Below are 10464 nucleotides of genomic sequence, written 5' to 3'. Positions count from 1 at the left end.
AGATCGTGATTCGAACATCAAATCACGTATTCGGGCGCCCATACATGCCGTTCTGCCTGCATTTCGGTCTAGTGCACGAGTTTTACCCAATTAAGCGATGCGCAGCTGTGTGAGCAAAAGAAAATGCTGCATATCGTTCTAGTTATGCGATTCTTGGGATGCAACAATCCTTGCGTCTCGACAGCTGCACCCACGTCGTGTCATGGGCGACCTTGTACTCTCTCATTCATCGAAGTGACTTTCTAATGCTTCGCGTCTTACAAACTTCACGTGCACTTTTGGTCAACCCACATCTAGTGCTCTGTTCGATACCTTTCAAATTGGCCATGTCCACCTATAACTCTACGAAGAAATGCGTGACCGATTGTGGCATTTCGGACACCTGTCCCGCAGGAGAGCAGCCTAATTCGTCTAACCATTAAGCTAAAATCGCACGGACGCTTCTCTCGTCCCACGGTCGCTCTTTCGAACGTCCGGCCCATGCCTCATGTCCCGGCTTCTAGCATTCTTCGCTCGGGGCAGCTAGCGCTTTGAGACCATGTCTTAGGCTGCACTGCATTCGGGGGCCGGTTTATAATTTTCGTCGAAGGAACGTGTTACATGCAAAGTGCGTGAAATCCACCTTAAACGCTATCACACTGAAAATGGGCAGCTTTGAAACGCGCTAATTTGTGCGGGATTCCGCGGCAACTTCGAACCGGATCGTAGCCCACACACCGATGCACTGTTTTGTAAAAGAACGCGATGTGCTCAATCGTACGCGAGTGGCAGGCGCACGGTGTCACAGCCTTGGTTCCGCTAAGCGACCCCCGGGGAATTCATTCGAGAGGATATGGGCGCCATCGCGGGTCAATTGGTGGGGCGGCCACGGGACGATCCATTTTCCGGACATGTGTCTGCACGTGGTACGTCGCGCTTCTCGCGACAGGGTTAGTCGCGTATGCGTATGCGTACGCATACGTGTATACGCATACGCATCGTGTATACGTATACGCATATACGTATACGCATCGCGTATGCGTGAACAAATTAGGGTTGTGCAGCACGTTCCTTTGAACTACAAGGATCACCGCGTGCCAACAGATTTTCGGAAAAATGTTGACTTGTAACAAAAGGGTATCTCAAATTTCAGTGACTGCTTGATTACTGTAACTCAATTAATGCGAACAACAGTATGGGCCCCCTACTCTACGCTTAGAGCTATCACGTGATCTTGAGAAAGAAAGCGACGAATGAAGAAAAAGAAGAACACACTATAGGAACGATAACATTTTCTTGGGGGAGTTTTTGTTAGCTGAACGACATGGTATAGTTGGGCAAAAAACGCGAAAGGGAAGAATGTGAGTGACAGACCTTTCCTGTTTTTTTTTTCGCTACAATACCGTGTCGTGCAGTATAGGAAACGCTCCGACGCTGCTTTGAAACAGCCAGCCATGGCTCTTATTGCATATGAATAAGTTCACTATTATTATTATTATTATTATTATTATCGTTTTCAAATTGTTCATGAACAGGTAAGAGGAGTGTATTCTCATAGAATATGTTGGTATTTCTTCTCTTGCGGGGGCGGATATCTTCTAGCCTAATTTTGTTCCTGGAAAGAACCATATCAGGTACAAAGCAGAATTCGCTATCCCCCACACCACCGCACAAGGTAGGACAAATATTTGCGCAATGCCACAAGATATATTTCGCCAGGCTTTCGGAACAAAATTACGCATATATATAGATGAAATTTCTTGACGATGTCAAGCCTTTACGTGTTTCAGCTGGCCTCATAAGGCAAAGCACAACGTCGTTTTTTTTTTTCTTCCTTTTTTTGCTAAAGAGTTACAGGAGAAGTTCAATACAATGCAGAAGACACATAAACAATTTTAGTACCGAAGACAGGCGTGGAACAACGTCGTTTTGGTAGGCTGGAGGGCTCCCACTTCTGTTCTTTTAGTTCCATTCACTTTCAATTCTTTCAGTTCTTTTAAAGTGCGCTGAAAGCACGGAACGCGAACGCTTTTTGCATCTCGCCTTCATCGTGATACGACCACCGCGGCATGCAATCGAACCCGAGACCTCAGGAACATATAGCGCCACTGTGGTTCGTAAAGCTGAACGCTCTGGTCTAGCACCGCTTTTTAGCGAGGACCTGCCCACTGTTATTTTTTTTTCAGTGCGTTTATATTCGGGGGGGTGGGGGGGGGGGGGGGTGTGCCGCTCATGAGTCTCATTTCAAACTGCCGGCGATCGCAGGTACGCCTACACAGACAACCTCAAGCTACAGACGGTGGACGACGCCATGCTGACCGCGTACGCGGCCAAGAAGTACATCCTGCCGCACCTGCTCAAGGACTGCTTCGCCTTCATCGAGAAGCACGTGACACCGCAGACCGTGTGCCAGGTGTTCGAGATCGCGCAGGTCATGGAGGCCTACCCGCTAGTGCACCAGCGCCTCAACATCATCGACCGGCAGACGTACCACGTGCTCACCTCGACCAACTTCCCCAACGTAGCGCTGCACACGCTAGAGACCATCGTGCGCCGAAAGTACCTCAACCTGTACTCGGAGTACGCGCTCTATTCGGCCGTGGTCCAGTGGGGCCAAGAGGAGTGCTCCAGGAGAAACCTGGAGCGGGACATGGACAACGTGCGTAGCGTCATCGAGACCGTGCTACCGCTCATTCGGTTGCTGGCCATGAGCCCCGAGGAGTTCTGCAAGGGCCCGGCCAAGAGTGGGCTCCTGACCAAGGAAGAGTGCTTCTCGGTCTTCATGAACATGGCCATCCCGGGGATTGTGCCTCTGCCAAAAGGTCAGAGCCTGTGTTCGCAAAAGCTCTCGTATGCGCTAGAATTTGTTCGTAAGAGCAAACTGCGGCCAATCCGATTGTTGGGCCTATCATTAATAAAGGTGACTGACTAGATGCAAAGAGCGCTTACAAAGGCAAATCTTTGTGGATTTGGTCGCATGCAGTACTACAGGAGACGTTCGAATAGTCAAGCGTTCTGGGGAATAGAGTGACGAAGAAAAGGAGACAAACGAGGAGTTTAGCTAGAACAATCTATCCTGTTTTCTATCCCACACTGGGGAGCGGGTGAGGGGAAGATATAAAGAAACACCTATAGAGATAGTCGGAACACTTGCACACGGTCACTGTCGTTTCCGGCACAGGATAACCTCTTACCGCATGGTGTATCATGGTTACGGTTCTGCGTTTTCGAATTCGGATTTATCCGAAAGCTTACATATTGAGGGTACGTAGCCTCAAACTACTCGAGGACGCATATGTTCCTAGTACCTGGCAACGCATTCTGCCGCCAACTCAACAATACATGGCATCTTTATGACGTCCTGAACATGCATGCGATGCAATGCATAATGTGTGAAAGGCACAAAATGTGAACAGGGTGAAAATGTCCGTGCAAACAACTGGGTTTGTGCACGAGCTGCTCATAAAGCTAAGATTCTCTAAGAAAACATCTAACGAATTGTTGCCCATTATTCAAGCACCTTGAGACTTGAGTCAACTCTAGTCTACCAAGACTACACTGTGCTTGCTGTGTGCCTGAACGCTCACTTTGCTCAGTGGAGCGATGAGACGCTAATCAGCTTCGTTGAGTGTCTATGATCGTGAAGAGTAAGTTGAGTGTTGAGGAGGAAAGACGCAGTTGGTTCTTTTAGGAAGTAATACTAAAACAGTGATCCCCCTATTACGAGCAAGGTATTATTTCTACTTGCTTCCTATATTCAAAAGCCAAAGCAGAGCAAGAATTCACATAAAAAGAAGCTGGTGTATATAGTCTGATGAAGCATTTTCTGGAATCTCTACATCCGTTAATTTTGCGGTGAGAGGTTGACTAGATAAAGGAACAAATTACGGTTAAAATTTCATTTCCCAAATTTTGTGCCTAAGCCCATGCGCCGATACATCAGTGTGCCGTGATAGACTTCAGAGCACCTTCTCCCCGTGTTTGGGCCATCCAGTAAAAGTTGTTGCTGATTACTAAGTTTAACCTTTGGCTCTTTTAGAATGCAATGCAGTACATCTTTACAGGTAAAAGTTAACTAGGTCCAAGTAGGTGCTTCAGGGCAGCACCGCTAACCGTCTCTGGTCTTTGCGTATTCAATTAATTACCAAAGCCACGTCTCGGGGTTATGGTGGCTAGTTTGGTATTGTGAAATGGTGATTTAGCAAATACAGCCGAAGTTATTCTTTCTCCCTATAGTGTTCCCTAGAGTATAAGCTGTGCTGTGTCACTTATCCGAACGTTTCCATTAACGAGCCGTCTTCGACGGTCCTTCCGCAGGCGTCAGCATGGAGGGCGCCAAGAGGACGTCGCCCCCCGAGCACTTCGTGGCGCGCCGCTACCAGGCCGTCTCCTTCCACGCGCCGTCGCGGTCGCTTCGGCTGTAAGGCCTTAAGTTCGTCGTGCCCATGCGCGACGTGTCCCTCGTGGGCGTTGGCTTTCCCGTGCGCCAGGACCTCGGCTCGTACAGCGTCCGGCAGCCCAAGTTCGACGGCCAGCTGCGCTGCAGCTACAAGGTGCAGTTGCAAGGTGCAAGTAGTGTCCGCCGCTTCGAGTAGACCGGCTCATAAACTAGAACTGAGCTATGTGCCACAGGCAACCTTTCAAAGTTTTTGAAGGTGTTCGCTGAAACACCCTGTCCATGTATATATATATATATATATATAAAGTGTGTGAGTGTCATGCATGCATTTCATTCACACCATTTATGTCATGTCTTTGATGTCATGATATGTGATTGTTTTAATGTATGCATGCATGTGATTCCGCCCCATACCTATTCTGATACATACCGACTGGAAGAAACGAGTGCGACGCCATCATGGCGTGTGTATATATATATATATATATATCCACCTTTTATTTCTTTATTTATTCGCTGGCCAGCCATAGTCCCAGCAATGGCCAGACTATCAAAGGAGATGCAGCGGATAAGGATCTACGGCGGATTCTCGCCCACGAAAAGTACACAGGAGGCGCAGACAATCCGTCTCCTGTGGCACGTCGCAAACGAAGTGAAGTATGGCTCGACTGCCTCTCTAATCATGACTAGTGGGCGCGATTCACAGCAGCCGCCGCAGACAGACCTCCGGCAGACGCTTTGTTTCCATATATAGACGACGCGCGCTACTTTGGCGCCGTCTCGTAGCCATTGTTGCCGCAGAGCTTGTGCGCCGCACTACGCTTTTCTTCTCACGCCCCACACCCTCCTCCTCTGCTTCTCGCCTCACGGTTCCGCTGCACCCTCGTCCTCCACTTTCCTCCTCGCGCTCTCTTCGCTATCGCCGCCTTTCATACGGGTGCCGCGTTCACTCTTTCACCCTTTTGCTGTGCTCGTTCGCTCGGTTACGAGGAAGCCTAGGGACGACGCCGCCACTCACCGCAGGAACCGCTCTCTAAAATTCAGCAGGCGCAGTTCTGACAGCTCACGCGGGGGAACGCGAAAGCACTATGCCGTTTGTAGACCTCGAAACGCCATGAACGCGCTCATGTTATACACGCGTTACGTGGAGTCACATCTTCCCTATTAGCTGCGCCATCACATGGCCAATAGCGTACGAATTACGCCTCACCTCTAGTAAGCCAGCTGGCCGCCACATGACGTGTGAAATGGGGCGCGCGCACTAGGCCACCTTTAGTCAGCCGGAGCTGCGGAGCTTCCATAGCGTCGGGGAAGCGTGCTCGGCTCGGATTCCGATGGCTCGGGCTCGATTCCTACCTGGTCCGGAATACCCAAATTTTCTTTTCAAAAGCATTGATTCACTTCGTTTACAGGAAACTCCTTGAGAAAATTGACGTCAATCCGAGCTTTTTATGACGTGTTTTTGCTCTGTGCGCCGTCCGCCATTTTTGACACCATCTTTCGGTCACGCCGTCGCCGACAGGGTTTCGCGCAATGGGGCATATGATGATTTAACATTAAAAGTGCACGCGCTCGCTCTTCACCACTTTCACCATGGGCACCGGAAGGCACCGAAAGGAAGGTGCCGAGGGAAGGGGCACGAGCTGACAGGCTACCGAGGAAAGAGAGAGGAGGGGGAGGCTGACGCACGCGCGCTCGTTCAATTCGTTCGTTCATGCTATTCGCCTATTGACAATCACCGTCGATAGTTTCCGCACAATCATTAATAGCTCCAAAACACAAAATTCCGGGCGCATTTGGCGAGATCAAAGATGCGTCCAGGTGGGAGGCTGCACTTCGCAGCCCGGACCTGGATGAACAATTATGGGCTGTCCAGCAGGCTCACGACGTGGCCGTGAGGCTTGGCCTTCCGGTCCCCACGTGAGAGCGGCCCGCTTAGTGGTTTATTATCACTACTTGCAGGACCAAATAAAGTTTTCCATCCATCCATCCTGCTGAAATCGCCAAGCGAGCAGCTTATCGCTCCTGCGTGGAATGGGGGAATCCTTTCGTCGTTGTAAACAGACCTCCTCTTTGCTGACGAAGCGTCTTTCACGCTTGACGTTGCTCCCGTCTTCGTTCACGTATGCGCTCAGCGGGCCGCATCATATATATGCGAACGACAGTTGAGACACCTTTATTCTCGGTGATTCGTGCGTGCATGCATGCCTTGCTATCTCGCATGGCCGTACAGGCAACAGCACAACGGGGACGACGATGCCCTTGGCGATAACGCTGCACTTGTTTCGAGCGACCTCTCGCGGGTTTCGGCAGCTATACATTCGCCTCGGCACACTCGTTTCCGGCGGCGACGCGACAAGCACTTCAATCGGCACCTTCAGTCCAGGATTGTCACACCACACGGTTAACGATGTCGCCAACGTCACGCCAGTGTGGTTAGTCTCAGCTTCTCGATGGTGTGGATGCGAAGACTGAGACCTCGATGTGGAGATAGCGTTGTCATTAGGAAGCATCGCAGCAGTGACAGACGTGGCCGTAGTTGTAAATGGGTGCTGAGTTGTGGACCATAAGGAGAGCGTGCTCATCGCCAAAGAAGTACTGCCATACGCATAAAACCGTGTCGAGACTTGTCCAGTTAGCAGCGAAGAGACGACGCACCATGCATGTCATCCAAATTTGTCCAATGAAATTCGCGCCATTTTGGTAACTCGAGACAGCGCTCACTCAAATTGTTCTTCAAAGTGCGTTCGAAGAACTTTTTACATGACGATGGCGAACGTAATGCGGCTGCTAGGGATACGTTCCAGAAAGCGAGCCGATGACGGATCCCTCTGCCAATTGACTCTGAACGTCGACGAAGCCGACGACCAATTCGAGGAGCCGGCAACTCCTCCTAGTGCGACGCTGCCTGGCCCCACCGGCCCCGTTGAGCTGGCATACGTCGTCGATGGTCTACCGGTACCACAGAAGGCTTTCAACGTTGAAGTCGTGCGGGACGCCCTCCGGTATCAGGCGCGACCGAGCGACGTATTCGTGGCCACCTACCCAAAGACGGGCACTACGTGGACGCAGTACATCGTCTGGATGCTCCTGAACCTGGACCGATTGGACGAGGGAGTGCCGTTATTCACGGATATCGTGACACGGCACGTGCCCTTCCTGGAGCGCGTGAGCCCCGTTCCGTAGTGCGTAGTTTTTACTTGCGATAGCACGTGACACTTGAAGCCTCTCGTCTAAAGCCTCTTGATCGTCATGTGGGCCTTCCGAGATGCGTATAACCACGCAAAATTCGGCTATCGGCAGGATGGCATACTTGATGTTTGCAGTGATCGGTTCCGTCTTGTATGAAGTTTCCTGTGCGCCTATACGTCGAATCGCACATAAAAACAAAGAAACTAGAAAATGCGAAATAAAGGGGCATGCGTATACGCCTGAATTTCTGAGAAAGCAGCCTTCATTCCCCGGGCGCACGTTAGATAGCGCCACAATACCCCCCCCCCTTCCCCCCCCTCGCGGAACACAGGGATTTTACCAAAACGCGTATCTGCGTCTTTCTCCGCACCGTATGCAAGCGACAACTCGGTATTGCAAGTCCTTTCGGTCACCGTCGAGGACGGCAGAAAATTAGGTGGGGTGGCGAAATTTGGAAATTCGCACGCGCGAGTTGAAACCAGCCCTAGCGCAAGACAGGGGTAGGTGGAGATCACAGGGAGAGGCCTCCGTCCTGCAGTGAACATAAAAAATAGGCTGATGATGATAGTTAATTTCTGAATCTCCGCAGTTCGACTTAATTTAAGCGCGTGTTAAAAATCGAGAAAGACCGACGGAGGTCTACGGTTAATTGTACAGCGTACCTCCAGTAAATATGTGCATGAAAATCAGACAGTAAGACGAATTACGTTAAACAGTGGTAACCGCGGGCTGATAAGGTAGTGAGACAACCATACAAGAAACTAAATTGCGACTACAGATTAACCATAATGGAGGCAGAGTCCTTTAAGTATTTAAATAACGAAGTATTATAGTACTCTGGTGGAAACGAGTGCAGCCTTCGAAATAACAGTTCTGCATGCTGGGATTGAGCCCATCTTAGCAGAATGTGGCAACCAGTGCATCTTCTGACGTCTGCGACCAGTATTCTAGCACTACGCAAAGGGTAATAGATGTACGGACTGGTCAAAGCTTTATAATCGAGAGCTTCAGCTTCTTCGTAAACGTACTTACCTTCACGAAATGTCGGGTTAATGGAGACATACGGCAGAAGTCGCACTGGTAGCGACATGTTGCGATTCTTTGTCAGCTCACAACGCGTTAGACACGTTCTCGTAATAAGATGAGCGTTCTTACCAATAAAACAAACAGGAGGGACTGCCTAGCTGTTAACGATTACGTCACTGTAGACACTTCGCACCACCAGTTAAGCAGTTAAGTATTATTATTATTATTATTATTATTATTATTATTATTATTATTATTATTATTATTATTATTATTATTATTAGATATGGAAACATACAAGCACACAAAAGAAACAGGGAGGGAGCAAGCAGACAACTGCCACCGAAAGAGGTACAACGCCTGCCTATTCTTTCGGAAGGAGGGAATGAAAAGAGGGAAGTACAAGCTAAAGAGCTAAGCAAGCTAAGAATTTAAGCAGCTAAGTAGCAACTCGATACACTATGTTAGCAACTAAGCAGAACATGTTGTTCAATGCAATATTTGCTCCTTTATCTCCTACAGCATGATCCCTAACGTTTACGTTCTGAGTAACCGCAACATGTGAAAACTTTACGTACAAGCTAAAATCCCCTAACGTCTCTGTGTAACGACGCAATCTGCATGCAAGCTCTACCGCGCAGGTTGGCCGAAAGGTGGCCGAAGCGCTTCCCGAGCCTCGCATTATCAAGCACCATCTCCCGTTCTGGCTGTCACCGTACCACCCGCTTGCCAAGTACGTCGTCGCAGTGCGCAACCCGTTCGACTGTGTCGTCTCCTTCTACCACCACTGCCGAGCAGAGCCCTCCATGGGCCTCCGCCCGGGGACCACGTTCGACGAGTTCTTCGAGCAGTTCCTGGAGGCGCGCGTACCCTTCGGCTCGTACTTCGACCACGTCTTGTCCTGGTACGCCCGCCGCGACGACTCCAACGTCTTCTTCTTCTACTACGAGACGCTCAAGCAGCGCCCGGCCACCGTGACACTGGAAATCGCCGACTTCCTGGACGCCGCCGCTGCAGCGAGGCTTCGCGGAGACGAGCGACTCCTACGCTACGTGGTCGACAAGACGTCCATCGGCAGTCTCAAGACCAGCCACTTCTCGGCTGGCCCGACCCGTCGCGGTGCGGGGACGCCTCGTCCAAAAGCGAAGGAACCGTTGGACAAGCTTTCCGCGAATCACTTCCGCATGGGTGAAGTGGGCGAGTGGAAGCGTCACATCAAGCCAGACCAGGCGCGGCGCCTACGTCAGCTATGCGAAGAAAGGATTAGTGGGACCAAGATGTGGTACACGTGGCAAAAGTGGATGGAATGATCAGTCAGCGCGACGCGTGAAATGTGAAAGACGATTTTCACGTCTACATTTTCTTTACTCGTGACAGCAAGTTACTCGTAGTGTTTGTATACTGGTTAGCCAAGCCCCTTGTCTGAAGCTTCTCTCATGTCATATGTGCCTTAGAGATGTGTGACCACACAGAATACTACTTGCGATAGCGAGATGCACTGCAGTGCATTTTATTGTAATCTGTAGTTTATACATTGTGCGCTTTTAAAATACTGTTGTCTTGTTTTGCCCCCTCCTCCTTAATTTAATCGTACACTGAAGGTATCATATATAATTAGTGGTTGCGCTAGTGCATAAATGCTATGACACATACATAAGTGTGTGGCATATTTGCCTCTGAGATGTGCGACATTGCAACATGTTACATTCGATCGCAAGGTATGTTTTGTGTTTATGCAGATTAATATCATCTTGTATGAAGTATCTTTATGTGTAAAATATTTAGGCATGCAAAATAAAAACGCTGAACGACACGTCAAAAAGGCGCCGAAGTGTGCAACGGCATCGTGTAGGTACGATCGAGATTTT

General features: G+C 49.8%; 1 protein-coding gene and 1 pseudogene across 1 annotated transcript; both read left to right on the top strand.

Moving 5' to 3' along the window:
• Positions 1 to 832: 832 nt before the first annotated feature.
• LOC140219612 (BTB/POZ domain-containing protein 3-like) lies at positions 833 to 4574 on the top strand (annotated as a pseudogene).
• Positions 4575 to 7159: 2585 nt separating this feature from the next.
• Positions 7160 to 9906, top strand: LOC129385518 (sulfotransferase 1B1-like). Its single transcript, XM_072289536.1, has 2 exons — positions 7160 to 7546; positions 9238 to 9906. The coding sequence occupies exons 1-2, from the start codon at positions 7160 to 7162 to the stop codon at positions 9904 to 9906; spliced, it is 1056 nt and encodes a 351-aa protein (XP_072145637.1).
• Positions 9907 to 10464: the final 558 nt, after the last annotated feature.

Source organism: Dermacentor andersoni, chromosome 7, assembly GCF_023375885.2.
Source record: "Dermacentor andersoni chromosome 7, qqDerAnde1_hic_scaffold, whole genome shotgun sequence".
In the NCBI taxonomy this organism is placed as follows: Eukaryota; Metazoa; Arthropoda; class Arachnida; order Ixodida; family Ixodidae; genus Dermacentor; species Dermacentor andersoni.
This window is presented reverse-complemented; position numbering and strand designations above follow the sequence as displayed.